The sequence below is a fragment of the Dipteris shenzhenensis genome, chromosome 14, assembly GCF_047967505.1.
Source record: "Dipteris shenzhenensis isolate YYH24624 ecotype China chromosome 14, Dip_SZ_1.0, whole genome shotgun sequence".
In the NCBI taxonomy this organism is placed as follows: domain Eukaryota; kingdom Viridiplantae; phylum Streptophyta; class Polypodiopsida; order Gleicheniales; family Dipteridaceae; genus Dipteris; species Dipteris shenzhenensis.
This window is the reverse complement of record NC_141609.1, coordinates 43683959-43701435: the sequence shown is the minus strand read 5'-3', so window position 1 is coordinate 43701435 and position 17477 is coordinate 43683959. Positions and strand designations below refer to the sequence as shown.

Here is a 17477-nt window from a genome sequence, read left to right as displayed (position 1 = left end):
TGGTTTTGTTCATGGCTCGCTCCCTCCTTCATTATTGCTTGCATCTTGAGCACAAAGTGCACGCGGCACTTGAATAAATAATCCTACTTTCGATACTTAATAGAAATAATTTTTATGGAAAAAGCAAAAAGCAAGTTATCTTCACATGCCAAGCTCTAGAAAGATGTTAAGCCACAAAATTTTAGTGGGCCTAGATACATTGTGATAGAGACCGATGGCAATGCAATGAAACAAGCGTGCATTAAAATGCCAGAGCAAGGGATATATACATGATGTACTAACAATTACATACATTTTTCACAAGGTTTAAACGAACAAGAATCATAGGGCATATGTAACTTACCATGCAATATATTAATTCTCCAATATAAGCATTGATTCCTAACATTATTGATACTCATAGATAATATTTGTGAAACCATAAGATTTTTTCTTTGGTTTTGTTGACTTAGGTTCATGTGCTCCTTTTCTAACATCTTTGTGCAACCAACGTTGTACTTCATGCGTAAGAGAAGGATAGTTTACAGAAAAGTAAGATATATGCATGTGTTAAATCATAGTAGGGGGCATTTTTAGGGATGAAATCACAAAACCTTTTCATGTTTGCACCTTTATTGATCTATTCAACAAATATCAATCATTAGCCATTTTAATGAATCATGAGTTACCACTTCCATGGCATTGTACACTGGTTGTATGATCATCTTCAAGAAGGATACTCCATCTCCATCTTTACAGCTTTTTGCTTGTTGTATTAAGCCTTCTCTCACCATATTGCAGAATTCTTCTGCCATCTGCACGGTAAAACACATTCAAAATCATTAAGAATTACTAAGAAATCTCAACAAAACAAGCACAAGATCTTCATAAAAAACTAAAAGATATGGAGCTGATTAGAAACTTGATAGTACTAAAATCTGAATAGTATGCCAGGTTCACTTCAAAAAACTCATTATTTCATCATAAGCATAAGCTCATGCCTATGGGCCTTGTTGCTGAATACATAAGCAAGTATCACAAGAATCATACGAGAAAAAAATAAACTTCTAAATGGAGCGATGAAACAACCAAGGTTGAGGCTGAAAATTCCATCTCAACCTTGTAGGTGATTCAGAAAAGAAAGGGGAGCCACTTCATTCCCTGAGAAATACAGACCTGGTAGAGGCAGCCTGCAAAGACCCCTGCATGCTCACCTATATAGCCATCAAGGTATGTACTGTGTCTGTCCAGATGCTAGCCAAAGTATGGGCGGGATGAACCTGGGAGCCGTCCAAGATCTTTGTGCATCTAGACCTCCAAATGTGCCTAGATGATATGCTCTCAAGAATCTCCCATAACTTATTGACTAATGCATGTGTAGATGTGTGTGGAAGTACCGGAACATCATCCAAGGAACATGGCTCAATTCCATGTCATTAGATCAATAGAGACCAAGAGAGGTCATGTCTCTCACATAGCACCTAAGGCCCATAAAGGGAAAGCCAAGCTACCGATCCCCAAGTCATATAGAAAGAAAGTGTGTAAAGTTTCTCACTAGCTTAGCAATCCATTTCCAAATAATATGTGCCTATCTACAGTTCCATAGGCAATGCTGGATGGACTCCATTGGTTCATTGCAATTCCTCCATGTATAGAAAGCCAAAAGAAAAGAGTGATCTTTCTATTCCTGAGGGATTTCCAGCGTCGCTTCCAAAAGTATTTTTGCAAGTCAACAAAAATATAAAAGTTCTCCCACTGAGGTACTCTGGTGGGCCTTCAACATATTAGACTGAGGTAAAATGTCCTGGCATTACTCACCGTGTACCAAAAGAAGGGGAGGCCCTTCTTTCAATGCCTTGCGAAAATCCATTCCCATTCCCCACAATCCCACTACAAAGACTAAATTGGGACCCCTCCTGAAATCCAAAGTCTCTAAGAGATTTGAATTAGAGTCTAGATACCATCGGGTATACAAGAAACTTTTCTCCACATGACCTCCAACCTCAATAGGCTGAAATGGAAAACGCATAAGTATATTCTTTGAGGATCTTAACAACCTCCCCCTAGATTGAACATCAAAGACCAAGGCATCCCTATTTAAACGTGAATATCCTGTGACTTGAAGTGGGATTCCTAATCTTGTGAAGGCTCCTAGGCAAGTAGCAGGAGAATGGTATCTATCAATTTGGAGTACCCAATCCCAAGGGTATAGCCTTCCAAGATGTATTTAAGGACTACATGATGCTTTTCTCCCTTGAGTTTTCCAAGGAGAGTCTCTCATACTTAATAGAAGTATTTTTCTTGCCAAAATAAAAAAAATACACAAGACCTCATTTAAATCACACTAATAGGTGTATGAGGAGAAGTTGACAGAGTTAGCTCAAGTCTACAACAATAAAGTCACAATGAAATGATCATAGAGAAGTTATGGATGAAAGCCAAGATCTGGACCTAAGCATCCTACAAGCTATGTGGAGTGTAACAAGCTGTGTAGAGGCCAGAAAGACAACTGTATCTGATGAACAAAAAATGAATTAAAACTAAGCTTACAACATGAGAGGCTCATAAGGATAGGGGACGATTTGACACCATGTTAAGGAATGAGTACGTCAGGATCTATGGAGTGCCTAAACCAATCTAAGGTGGGTGGATCCTACATGCAAAAATAATAATGAAGCTAGACTAATTAAGCATAGTCTCAACATCAATTAGATTACAAGATTGAGACTTATACTCATAGAGAGGCTTGAGAGCTTGCATTGCATGAAGGTGATCTCCCTTTTATAGGACTCGATATATACTTGCATTGCTTTTTCACATGTGGGATAATGCCTCCTTGCCATGTGGTAGGTAGTATGCTCTTGCTTTCATACCTTTACTTATATTTTTCCTCTATTCTTGTGCTCATGGCACCATAACTCTCAAAATTAGCGGTGCTCCTTATCGCCGACTTAGGCAGCTGGAATAGACTCAGAGAACCTAGCTGGTGAGGCAAGCAAAGAATAGAAGACAACTTACCCGAAAGAAGACAATGGCAAACCAAAGTCTGCGCAAGGTCATGTTGAGGTGCGTGCGGGTTGTAGGGCATTTGCAAGGCGAGGCAGGTTGCAGCTACTTAATCTTCCAAGATTTGATGGGCACAAGGTATGAAAATGTAAAATTCGCGGGAGTAGCAAAATTTCCGACCACCGGTTTTCCCCCCTCTGGCGATACACATCAGCAGAATTGGATATCCCAAACAAGTGCAATGTGGCCTAAAATGCTTCAAAACACAAATAGACTAAAGGGCACGCTATCATGTTTGATGATGTGTATTATGAAATGCAGTGACCTTTGGCATGCTTACGAGCCATATAGCAAGCAAGTGAATGGAAAAAGAAACAATTAATTAAAAGATCTTAGGCAAACTAATGTCGGGTCACACTTTTGGAACTAGGGAGGAACTCTCATTTCAGTTCAGATTCTATTCTCCCTCTAGTGTGTCAACTATTTGTCACCTATCTCTTGATTTTCTCACTGCAGATATCACGGGAGTAGCACCTTTCTTTTCCTCCCAGCCAATTCTGCCAAGACTCCCAAGCAAGAGAGATAGAGCTGTCTACGAAATCACGTAACACTAAATCCTTATCTTCTCTCACTAGCCTTGACAGACCCCAAATCCCTAGATAGATCTAGATGCCACATGTCATCCATATAGGGCCTTCCTAATGCAACATTTCACCCCTCTCTTGGGATGCATTTAATTCCTTGCCCCTAGGCACAATCTTTGCACTAGGCCCTTGGTCTCAGATCTATCTAGTTTGGTGCTATCAACCCTCACCTAGGACCTTGACATTAATCCCTCCCGATCATTTACATAAAGCGCAAACACATATATTACAAAGATAGATCCTATAAGGGAAATGTCGACTGATTCTTCCGAGGTCATGCTACCTCGGCTAGAGCGTAACATTCCTTCCCTCTTCAGACATCAGCGTCCTCGATGATAAAGTCTGGGAACACTCTTCGCAACTGATATACGGATTCCCAGGTAGCTTCGGATAGAGGCTGACCATGCCATGCAACCAACACCGTGGGTATCTTTCGATTTCGTATTTGCATTGTTCCTCGGTCCAGGATTCTTGTTGGTTTGCGCCTTGCAATATCCTCTATCTCCTGAAACAAAACCACTCCTTCGATTAGTGAGTCACCAGCATGTAAAAATTTCTTTAAACGTGAAACATGAAAAACCGGGTGCACCTTACACCCCTGTGGCAATTCTAATTTATAGGCTACACTGCCTATTCTCTTTAGAATTAACCACGGCCCACAGTATCGAGGTGATAACTTAGCACACTCTCCTGAAGTCAACGACTTCGAGTGCGAAGGAATTCTGAGAAAAACTTTTTCTCCTTCTTCAAATACTCTTATAGACCGATTTTCATCCCCATACACCTTGGCTCTATCTGACGGATATTAGCTCTCGCAAGTGCTAGCATCTCCCGCATCTGAACTACAAAGTTCGCGGCACTAGGCACTTTCTGAGGTACTCCAACTATAGTTGGATTAGCTGGTCTATAACCATAGTTCAGTTCAAACGGACTGAACCCAGTAGATGAATGTTTCCTATCATTGTAGGCAAACTCCAACAATGGCAACCACTTGTCCCATGTATGTTGCCTCAATGACACATATGCCCTCAGCATATCCTCTAAAGTCTGGTTGACTCTCTCCATCTGACCATCCGTCTCAGGATGATCCCCACTACTCATTCCCAACTCAGTCCTTAGTGTCTCAAATACCGCTGTCCACCAAAAGTGACCGGTAAACCTGACATCTCTGTCTGACACTATGGATCTAGGCAATCCATGCAGACGAAATATATGTCTAATAAACAAATCCGCTACTTGCGGGGCACTAATAGACTCTCTAGTCGGAATGAAGTGAGCCATCTTGGTTAGACGATCAACCACCACAAGGATAGAATTATACCCTCCTTGTGTTGTAGGTAGTCCTACAATAAAATCCATGGAAATGCTCTCCCACTTGCTTAGTGGTATTTCCAAGGGCTGTAAAAGTCCGGGTGGCTTCACCCGCTCGGCCTTACTTACCTGACACGAGAAACACCGTGTCACATATTCATGAATATGCTTTTTCATCTTTGGCCAAAAGAAATCTCGCTTCACGAGATCATATGTCTTCTCGACTCCTGGATGTCCCGCACACGGGCTATCATGGCATTGTCGAATGACTCTCTGCCTGAGATCATTCTGACCACTACTCTAGGCGAGAACCTAAAAATTTGACCAAGTGATGATAAACAAAAATTCAAAAGACAAAGTGCTCAAAAGGCATAGTCCTTGTCTTCTCCTACAAAGTTTGATTCTTCGTTTGTTGATGGAGTCTTTCCTTCACCAAGATTTTCTTTGTTGTTGATGCAGCTCTTTTTCACATGAAATGCTTCATTCTCTTAGGAGTCATTCCTCTCCTCTTCTTGGGATTGTCTCTCGGAGAGCAGCTGTAGAGAAAACCTTTTTAGATGGCAATACTCCATAGTATGATTGGGTACTCCACAAAAGGCACATATCTTTTTCTTGGTGTTTACCTTAATGAAATATTCACCATTACAGGACTTGTCTTTCTTCACATGAGCTTCATTTGAAGAACAACAAGATGAAGGCATATTCACTTCACAAATATATCATAAATGCATCATGAGCTTTCCAAAAAACTGTCAAATTCAGGACAATGCTCCAAAGGTGAAACTTGAAAATGCTTTAGATCCCTTCAAATGAGAAAGCATCCAAAAGCCCAAAGAAATTCTCTTTGTTCATGAATAAATCGGATGTCAGAGATTGTGCCAAGTCAGGTAAGATGCTTTCAGGTTACACTTTTTGGTCACCTGCAGATGGCACTAGGAGAGGTACATGCATTTCAGTTTCAAATTTTTTTATCCCCTTGGTTGTTGGACACAAAAGTCACCATCCCCTCTAAAGTTTAGTAGATCCTAAAGGAACATAGTAGTAGGGAGAGAAGCAAGCTAACACTAGGAATGGAAAGGAAAGATAGAAAACATAATGAAATGAAAATAAAATTGGAAGGAAATGAAAGCAATGAACAAGTACTCACATGTAGACCAAAGTAGCTTGTAACTTGAATGAGTTGGGTGATTTGACAAGTGACAAGTACAATGTCTTTATAGGATAGACATACACTTTTTTTTTGGGTGAAATTTTTGATTGATTATATTATCCCATATACATTTGGTACTTAGTGTGTGTATGCCTATCCTATAAAATCCTTCCACTGAAATTTTATAGAATAGGCATACACACACTAAGTACCAAATGTATATGGGATAACTCCCAATATCACACGTGGCACTCCTACATAGTACTATAAAACTCACACTAGGACTCACTAGAACACACCAAAATTGACTCAACTTGACTCCATCTCCTAACACCCCCCCATGGAGGAAAGGTGAGGGACTACTGGAAGGGAACTCAGAACAAGATCTATGATGGTCATTGGACTGTGCAATGCCAGAACTAGACATGGCTCCCATGCAATCTCAGAGGCTAAAGTCTGAGCATGTTCAGAGGTCGGACTGAGCACTCTCATGGCTTTACATCCCAAACATGACTTAGAGGCTCATGTCTTAGCATGGATGCATGACCAACTCAAAGGTCTAGGAAACCGGAGCATTAACATCCTGGAACTCAAATGCCAGGCCTGATAGATAGACCCATCTAAGACCAATATAGAGTAGGTTCCCTCAATACATCCCCCCTTGGCTCTAGGGACTAATGAGGGACATGGAGCCACATACAAGAAAATAAACAAATGAATACATCATTTTAGGAGGACTATCCAAGGCAGAGAACCTTTATTGACTCAAGAGAACCATAATTGTAATCATTTTGGGGGACTACCTAGGCCAGAGTACCCTTGACTCAAACATATAAAAACAGGAAATATGTCATTAATTTTATGCATAGCAAGGGAAGAGAATCCGTAAAACATCTCCAAGTGGCTGCCTACACTAATGTGCACATCCCTAGTCGATGAAGTATGTAAATGAAGATCATGGCGAGAATGCCCCAAATGATATGTTGATCTCGGCCATGGGAGCAGCTACAAGGATCAACCACATGATGACTCTCAAAATGCCGCAATGTGAGCCACCAAGATCGGAGTAGAGCCTCAAATTTAAGCAATTACGCCCAAAGGAGGCAAAATGTCCAAATGAATGTACAAAATAGTAATAAAATTACATGAATTTTGAGAAATCCCCCAAAAATTTACATGCCAAAGGCTTCAATTATGCCTAAGGACTACAAAAGTCAGAAAAGCCCTAAATTCTGGAAATTAGGGTTTTTGTAGAAATTATGGTTTCTGTAAACAATTAGGGTTTGGCAAAAAACTAGTTAAAATGTGCAGAGTTGTAACCCCAAGTGCAGCTCAGGAAAAAAATCCCGAAATCCCCTAAAAAAATTGGAAAGAAATTTGAAAATGTGAAATTAGGACAGTTTGGGTAGACAGATCTTCAAATACTCATATCCTTCCATATAGATGTTGGATTGACAAGCTGGAAAAAAAAAAAAGTAGCTCTCAATGAGATCTACATTTAACTCTTCTTGCTCGGCTTCAAATTTGATGCCGCTTGGCCTGCAGAGATGTCATGAAGGCTGTAACCCTTCTTTTTGTGACAATTTTGGCATGGCCAGCTTCAATAGTGACGAGGAGGCTAATGGTGGCAATGGTGGGATGGAAAACCACTCTCTGCTGGTCGCTGCAGCAAGGAACACCTCACGAGCGAGGCTAAAGAGTAGAAGTAGAGGAGATCAAGAGAGAAGAGGGCCTTCCAAGGAGGAAGAGGCTCGGGTAGCTTCATTGGCCTCCCTCACCTCAACCTCTTGGAAAGGGAAGGAGAGACAAGGCTATGAACCTGGTTCTAATACCACATGAAGGAACATAGTGGTACAGAGAGAAACAATCTAACACTAGGAATGGAAAGGAAAGATAGCAAATATAGAAATGGAAATAAAATGGAGAGGAAATGAAAGCAATGAACAAGTACTCACATGTAGACCAAAATATATTGTACTTGAATGAGTTGAGTGATTTGACAATTGACAAGTACAATGCATTTATAGGATAGGCATACACACAGTAAGTACCAAATGTATAAGGGATAACTCCCAATATGATACATGGCACTCCTAGACACCTAGTACTATAAAACTCACACTAGGACTCACTAGAACACACCAAAACTGACTCAACTTGATTCCATTTTCTAACAATCCTTCTTTTTATTGGGGCACATAAGGTTGGATTCGTTAACCTTTTATGCCCCCAATAATAGAGGAGATTGTGTCCTTATGTGGAAAGAGTTGCTCCCTTGGGCTACCATTACAAATTCATGGGTTACTAGAGGTGACTTTGACATGGTGGATTTGCCTTCAGAAAAGAAAGGGGATAGAGAGGGTGCCATTCAATCCTTGGGGAGATCAGCCTTAGATTCCTTCTATTATGGTTAAGTGGCAAAGATGCATGGTTTGATGATGTCTTTCACACTCAGCCATAGTCACTCCTATTTTTGTGGTCATTTGTAGGAGGCCACAGATGCCTATTCACGCACGGATGATAGATTTTATATTGATGACTAGGCTTTGGATAGAAGTGGTTCATTGTGCATTTCCACTGGGGTACCTACTTAAGATCACTTTCCCATGGTATTGATGATTTCAAAGCCTCATTTGAGAGGATTTTGTGCTAGTCTCAGGATTCCGGATGCCTTTCTATATACAAGAGATCTCACAGAGACAGCCTTGCAGATTTGGGTATCCCACGTGGGATGTGTCAATTTTACGAGCAAAGACCTATGAGCAGGTTTATTCGAGCGTGTTTTTCAAGAGATTAAAAAAAATGTATTTCTTTAGGAAACATGGTTTTTACACTTTTATTTTCACTAGAACTAGATCCCTTTATCATAAAAATATACAAACTAGTCACTCATTCATTTTTACACAACATAATTTTTTTATTTAGAGACATCCCTTTGTACCCCTGTTATTACCTTAAAAAAGTGTTGATTCCTTTAAGAAACATCCCTCATAATCACTCTCAATGTAATAATACTATGTATATATAATTACTTATTAACACATTTATATCATATGGCAATATCTTTTTAGTGTTTTCATAGCATAAATAACAAGATATTTATGGACATGTTTCTAAAGAAGTTTAAATTACTATAAATAAGTATTAACTTGGGCTTATATATCACTCTCATAAAATACATGTAATATTTAATACTATATATGCAAGATTTTCCAAAATATAACTTCGTAGATGTGCTCAAATGGGGTGTTCCGATCAATTTGAGTGGCTGAATGACTATATTTGGACATTGGATATGAAAGTTATGTCACTTTTAAAAGTGTTGTCCAAGGTAGTTTCGTTGGGCGAAACTACCTTGGGAGACTTGCTTCAAAGGGGTTTCGCTGGCGAAACTACCTGGATGGCTTGCTTCAATGAGTTTTCTTCATTTGTGTTTCAATTTGCATGCATGAATATATCCACTTTGGTTGAAACATCCAAATCTGATTACTTCTAGCTTTACATTGAATCACGGGCACAAGCACTTGTTTTATCCTCCCATCCAACCTCGGTGGTAGCAAGCTCTCAGAAAAATCAAAATCCGATTACGTGAAAGCTTCCGCTTGCTTATTCCCAACGAGCCCAAAAATTCCCTAGATGGATCTAGTATGCCACATGTCTTCAATTTAGGTTCCTTCCTTAATGCATTATTTACCCCTCTCTTGGGATATCTTGGAAACATTTGCCCCTAGGCACATTTCATGCATTTAGGTCCCTTCGCCTTAGATCCACCTAGTCTAGTGCCATGTCACCCACACCAAGGACCTTGACCTTTATTCCTTTTTGATCATTTACATGAAGCCCAAACAAATATAATACAAACATTGATCCTTTAAAGGAAAATGTCGACCGACCCTTTCGAGGTCATGTTACCTCGACTTGAGCGTAACATTCCTTCCCTCTTCAACATCAGCGTCCTCGATGATAAAGTTTGGGAACACTCTCCGTAATTGGTATACGGATTCCCAGGTAGCTTCTGATAGAGGTAGACCATGCCATGCAACCAACACCATGGGTATCTTCCGATTGTGCACTTACATTGTTCCTCGGTCCAAGATTCCTGTTGGTTTGCGTCTTGCATTATCCTCTATCTCCTGAAACAAAACAACACCCTCGATTAGTGAGTCGCCTATATGCGAAAATTTCTTTAAACGAGAAACATGAAACACTGGGTGCACCTTACAACCCTGTGGCAATTCTAATTTATAGGCTACCTTGCCTATTCTTTTTAGAATTAACCATGGCCCACAATACCGAGGTGATAACTTAGCACACTCTCCTATAGTCAAAACGTGCGAAGGAATTCTGAGAAAAACATTTTCTCCTTCCTTAAATTCTCTAGCGGATCGATTTTCATCTGCATACGCCTTAGCTCTATCCATAGCTTGGCGGATGTTAGCTCTCACAAGTGCTAGCATCTCCCGCATCTGAACCACAAAGTTCGCGGCACTAGGCACTTTCTGAGGTATTCCAACTATAGTTGGATTCGCTCGCCTATAACCATAGTTCAGGTCAAACGGACTGAACCTGTAGAGGAATGTTTTCTATCATTATAGGCAAATTATAATAATGGCAACCACTTGTCCCATGTATGTTGCCTCAATGACACATATGCTCTAAGCATATCCTCTAAAATTTGGTTGATTCTTTCCGTCTGACCATCCGTTTCTGGATGATCCCCACTACTCATTCCCAACTCAGTCCTTAGTGTCTCAAATACCATAGTCCAAAAATGACCGGTAAATTTGACATCTCTGTCTGACACTATGGATTTAGGTAATCCATGCAAACGAAATATATGTCTAATAAACAAATCCGCCACTTGCGGGGCACTAACAGACTCTCTAGTTGAAATGAAGTGAGCCATCTTGGTAAGACGATCAACCACCACAAGGATAGAATCATACCCACCTTGTGTCGTAGGCAGACCTACAATAAAGTCCATGGAAATGCTCTCCCACTTACCTAGTGGTATCTCCAGGGGCTATAAAAGTCTGGGTGGCTTCACCCGGTCTGCCTTACTTACCTAACATGAAAAACAATGTGTCACATATTCATGAATATGCTTTTTCATCTTTGGCCAAAAGAAATCTCGCTTCACGAGATCATATGTCTTTTTGACTCCAGGATGTCCCGCACATGGGCTATCATGGCATTGTTGAATGACTCTCTGCCTGAGATCATTCTGATTAGGTACTACTACCTTTCCATTTCTTTTCAGCATACCATCCTTTACGCGAGATCATATGTCTTTTTGACTCCTGGACATGGGCTATCATGGCATTGTTGAATGACTCTCTGCCTGAGATCATTCTGATTAGGTACTACTACCTTTCCATTTCTTTTTAGCATACCATCCTTTACGGCATATCTTGCATAAGTTTGGCCTTTTCTGAATGCCAGGTCATCCTTTTCCCTGGGTTTGAACACATGAGTCTTAGGCCAAAGGCTTTGGACCAATTCGTCCACCTTTTGAGTTTCTCTAATCTCGGTCATTAGAGCACTCTCTAATACCGTGAAACTCATATTATGCATAATGCGTGACAACGCATCAGCAACTTTATTATCCTTCCCTCTTCGGTACCGGATTGTCAAATTAAACTCCTGCATGAGTTCTGCCCACCTAGCTTGGCGGCCTCTCAAGTCAGGTTGTTTACAAAAATGTTTCAGAGTATCATGACCAACATCAACATAAAACTCTGATCCATACAAATAATGTCTCCATGTTTTTAGAGCATGGACAACAACATACAACTCTAATTCATGAGTTGGCCAATTTCATTGAGAGGGAGAAAGCTTCTTGCTTTCAAAGGCTACTGGCCTTCCCTCTTGGAGGAGAACTGCTTCTACCGCAATGCCACTTGCATCGGTTTCAAGAAAAAACGGTTTCTGGGAATCAACTATTTTTAACACCGGTCCTGAGACCACAGCTTGTTTCACGGCGTTAAAACTTTCCTGTTGATTCTGTCCCCATATAAAAGGTACTTTATCTGAGGTCAGATCAGTCAACGGCGATACTATTTCAGAATATCCTTTGATATGCCTTCGATAAAATTGGACAAATCCCAAGAATGATCGCAAAGCGGTCAAACTCTAAGGGATTAGCCAAGTCAGTATCGAAGCCACTTTCTTTGGATCCATTTCTACCGCCTCAGGAGTAATTATGAATCCTAAGTATTCAAGTCTTACCATACACAGTATATTTTTCTTTTTATCTCTATAAAGACTGGCTTTCCTCAAAGTATTTAACACTATTTTTCAGTGTTCACGATGCTCAGTAATACTTTTACTGAATATCAGAATATCGTCAATAAAGTGTACTACAAACTTTCCGATATACGGACGTAGTAAATCGTTCATAAGCATGACGAATATAGCTGGAGCATTGGTAAGTCCAAAGGGCATTACCAAAAACTCATAATGTCCAAACCTGCTCCTAAAAGCGGTTTTATGCACATCCTTGGCTCTAATACGGATCTGATGGTAGCCACACTTAAGATCTATCTTACTGAAAATTACGGCCCCATGTAATGCATCTAGCAAATCATCGATCCGAGCCATCGGATACCTGTGCTTAATAGTGATATTATTCAATGCTCTGTAATTTATACAGAGACGAAAAGTATCATCTTTCTTCTTCTTTAATATCACTGGCGAAGCAAAAGGTGAGAAACTTGGTTGAATCTGCCCCAACTTGAGGTATTCTTCTAGTTGTCTTCGTACCTCCGCTTCTTCGGTAAAACTCAACCTATAGGGAGATCTATTTACAGGTTCTGCCCCCGGAATTAGTTCAATCTTATGCTGGACATTTCACTTTGGAGGTAACCCATAAGGTAACTCATCCCTAAAACGATCAAAGAACTCTTCTATTTGATCAGCCAGCTTGGCCATCTTTCCATTTTGAGCAACATCAGTGCTACTAGCCGAAGAATCATCAATCGGCTCTACCAATGCTATACAAAGAAACAAAAACTCTTTTTAAGCTTTTCGAATTTCCAAAACGGAAACCAACGGTTCTTGAGGTATATCCCCTTCACCTCGTAAGACATACAGCACATCATTCATCTTGAATTGATAAATGTGCTTTTTCCAATCTATGGCTGGATTCTTCCTAAAATGCCAAGCCTTACCCAAGGCTATGTCTGCATGAGCAAGCTTAGTCATTTCAAAATCAAGCTTCTCAGCATAGTCCTGAATTTGAAGCTCCAAATGGGTAACCCTTTGGTTCCATACTTCAGTTGAACTTCCATCTGCCATCCTGACTGTATATGCATAGTCAGATGGGCTAGTCTTTAATTTCAGCATCTTTACAAGCTTGGAGCTAATTACATTGTGCATTGACGCTGAGTCAAACAACACAATGACATCAGGATTAGCTACTTGCCCGTTCATCTTAATTAACTCCGTATCATTAAAGGCTGTATACCCCGTTGTTGCGGGCTTTGACAGGATATTATCAGGTGCACTAGTTACTAACTTAGCAACAGACACACATAACAAAATGGGTACTAACCTTTGAGAAGATCCCGCTAGCTGAATCTGCATCTGTTCTGCTCTGGGACTTCCCTCCATTTCCACGTCGCATTTTGAGACCACCATCTTAGCCATCCGACGATCTTTGTTTTATGGGACAATCTTTCCACCGATGAGGCTGAAGGCAACCAAAACACAAGCCTTCTCTCCTCGCTTTTTCCCTTTGCTCTGGGTTCAAAGAAGACTTCGACCAAGCCCAGGCTGCCATTGGTGTTACTTTTCTTTTCATTTCAATGGTGGTACTTGATTTAGGAGTCTCAATTGGTTTCGCTTGCTTGGCTTGACCACTAGGTTGTGAGGCACTCCCTTTGCTAATCCACTTCTTCTTAAATCCAGTTTTCTTCGGGTATCCATATTGAGTCCCAACCTGCACAAACCCACTTGGTCTGTTCCCTTTCGCATCCTCATAGTTCAGGGCTATAGCAATTGCTTCATCTAGCGTGTTCGCATACTTAGCCCGAACTTCCATCTTTATCCGATCATTCAATCCAAAGATAAAATCTTTTACTTGGATTGACTGAGGTAGGGGTTCATCAACCTTCATTACACTTTCTCTAAACTTATCAGTGTATTCTGCCATTGATAAATTTCTCTGACGAAGGTTTCGATACTGATCCCAAGCTCAAGATGCTTCGTCAGGAGGTAGGAAGTGTTTTCTAAATTCCTTTTTAAACCCCTCCCAGGTAGTGGATACTGTTTTATCCACCACCTATCCGCTGCCTCATTAAACACATGGGTGGCCTCGTGGATTTTCTTCATATCATTCCTGATTTCACAAATGGCGAATTCCTCGTCTCATTTGTGTAACTAGGTGTCAATGATATCGGAACTATGGTCAGACGTCCGACCAGAATACTTTTCTAGCCTATAATTGGTAATATTAGGCACCTTAGCCCTCCTATGCTCGACCGTACGAACACTGGACTCCGGGATACCAAAATACCTTCTCGTGATCCACCTGCGGCTCTGATACCAAAATGAAACATCCAAATCTAATTACTTCTAGCTTTACATTGAATCACGGGCACAGGCACTTGTTTTATCCTCCCATCCAACCTCGGTGGTAGCAAGCTCTCAGAAAAATCAAAATCCGATTACGTGAAAGCTTCCGCTTGCTTATTCCGAACGAGCCCCAAAATTCCCTAGATGGATCTAGTATGCCACATGTCTTCAATTTAGGTTCCTTCCTTAATGCATTATTTACCCCTCTTGGGATATCTTTGAAACATTTGCCCCTAGGTACATTTCATGCATTTAGGTCCCTTCGCCTTAGATCCACCTAGTCTAGTGCCATGTCACCCACACCAAGGACCTTGACCTTTCTTCCTTTTTGATCATTTACATGAAGCCCAAACAAATATAATACAAACATTGATCCTTTAAAGGAAAATGTCGACCGACCCTTCCGAGGTCATGTTACCTCGACTTGAGCATAACATTGGTAGTGAAATTTTGAGGCACAAACCATGAAGGAACATAGTGGAGTAGGAAGGGAAGATAGCTATGGAGGATGGAAGCAAAGGAAACAACTAGAAAGTATGAAAGACATAATGAAAGAGCATGAACCAAAAGAAAGTACTCACATGTAGATCAAAGTGCTTGTAGTCTTGATTAGATTGAATGATTTGACACATGACAAGTACAAGCCTTTATAGGATAGGCACACACACTAGAGTGCACAAATGTATATGGGATGGCTCCCAATATGACACGTGGCACTCACACAAAAGACACTACTAGAACTCCTAGTAGAACACAATAAAATACACTCAACTTGACTTCATGTTCTAAAACCCCCCCATGAAGGGAAGGTGAGGGACTACTAAAATGGAACCAAGAACAGAACATGACAATGACAGACTACTAATCTATGCACCCCATGTAACTCAGAGGCTAAAGTATGAGCATGTTCAGAGGTTGATCCAAGCACTCTCATGGCTTGAGACACAACATGACTCAGAGGCTCATGTCTTAGCATGGCTACATGACCAACTCATAGGTCTAGGAATGCACCACCATCTTGAAAGTTGGCCAGGCCGGATAAAGAGACCCTATCAAAGCCAATACATGGTTCCCACAATTCATTCCCCTCCTGGCTCCAAAACATGGTGACATGGAGTCACACACCATAGATAGAAAAACATCATTTTAGGAGGACTATCCAAGGCCGAGAACCTTTACTGACTCCATATATAAAATAGAAAATATTTCATTCATTTTATACATAGCAAGGGCAGAGAACCCATAAAAGATCCCCAAGTAGCTTCCTGCACAATTGTGCACATCTCTTAGTCAATGAAGTTCATGGCAAGAATGTCCCTAAAGATATGTCGATGTCAACCATGGGAGTAGCTACCAAGGGCTATTACTTCATGACGCTCAAAATGGCAGGTGGAGAGTCACGGAAGTTGGATTAGCTCATCAAAGATGAGAGATTATGCTTTAGGAAGGTCTTACCACTGATATGGATCAGTGTCAAGTTCTAATCCTTTACACTAAACTGGTAGAAGTAAAATTAGGGTTTTTGCTCTGATACCAAAAAATATTGTGGGAGCAAGAGGGAAAGGACTAGGAGAGGGAAGGATGGAGGAAGAAAGAAAGAGAGGAGGAAGGATGGCTTTGATACCACATGAAGAAACATAGTGGAGTAGGGAGAGGAGGTAGGGTAGGAAGGGAAGAGAGCTATGGAGGATGGAAGCAAAGGAAACAACTAGAAAATATGAAAGACATAATGAAAGAGCATGAACCAAAAGAAATTACTCACATGTAGACCAAAGTTCTTGTAGGCTTGATTAGATTGAATGATTTGACATGTGACAAGTACAAGCCTTTATAGGATAGGCACACACACTAGAGTGCACAAATGTATATGGGATAGCTCCCAATATGACACATGTCACTCACACAAAAGATACTATTAGAACTCCTAGTAGAACACACTCAACTTGACTTCATGTTCTAACAAACTAGTAGCTAATGCCTTGTCCGATTTCCAGAGGGAAAGTTCAAACTCACGCATGACAAAGATGGACACTACATAACAGATAAATATTGCTAAATTAAGAGGCTGGGCATTAATACTATTTCAATCTATTAAAAATCATCGAGTCTACGGGAAAAACCTTAAATGATGGTGTATCAGCCATTAATATTGGAAGGACCGGAAAAGAAAGATGGAAAAACATTACATGATGAAATATGTAGCAAATACACTCCGGTAGAAAACGAACATTTCCCGCTTCACCCCAAATCAACAAATATAGAGATACTAAAAGTATCTTTTGTCTTTTGACCTCATCCCTGCAAGTTTGTACAAATGTCACGAAGTCCATAACGAAATATATGAAACAAAGTTTTAAAAAAGTAAACAACATCCACATGTTGTAAAACAATACCCACCGCTGACATATGGAAGGTTTCTTGATATACTCGCACCACTTACTGTAGTTGTCCAAAATTTTATCGCATACCTCATTGGTTGGCTTTTCTTCTAATTTCTGCACTAGACATCATCGAATAATTAGGTATATTATGTACACTACAGCTTCCATCATAGATGTATTAGGAATTTACTATTTGAATCCCAAGTCATTACATACTTGTATGCTAAAAAGAATTCAGCTTATGTCACAAAAACAGTATTTCAAGCACAAGAAAGCACAAAGAAAATTCATAATCATACTTTGGACCACTATATACATGAAACCCTGTTTCCTCTTGATGCTTGTATGTTCTAAAAGACCATAGGACAATCTAGAATGCTCTTGTCTACAAAGTATGCTAGCCTCCATATATATATGATTTGTTATGGAGCT

General features: G+C 40.3%; 1 protein-coding gene across 1 annotated transcript in view; it reads right to left on the bottom strand.

Annotated features, from left to right (window-relative positions):
• The window catches only part of LOC147894679 (callose synthase 9-like), a 433662-nt gene that overhangs the window by 319626 nt on the left and 96559 nt on the right, over positions 1–17477 (bottom strand). Inside the window, exons 4-6 of the mRNA XM_087384939.1 lie at positions 17062–17159; positions 16851–16962; positions 669–794 (exon numbers count right to left, since the gene is read on the bottom strand). Coding sequence (XP_087241065.1) covers positions 669–794; positions 16851–16962; positions 17062–17159 — 336 coding nt within the window. The remainder of the gene's footprint in view (positions 1–668; positions 795–16850; positions 16963–17061; positions 17160–17477) is intronic.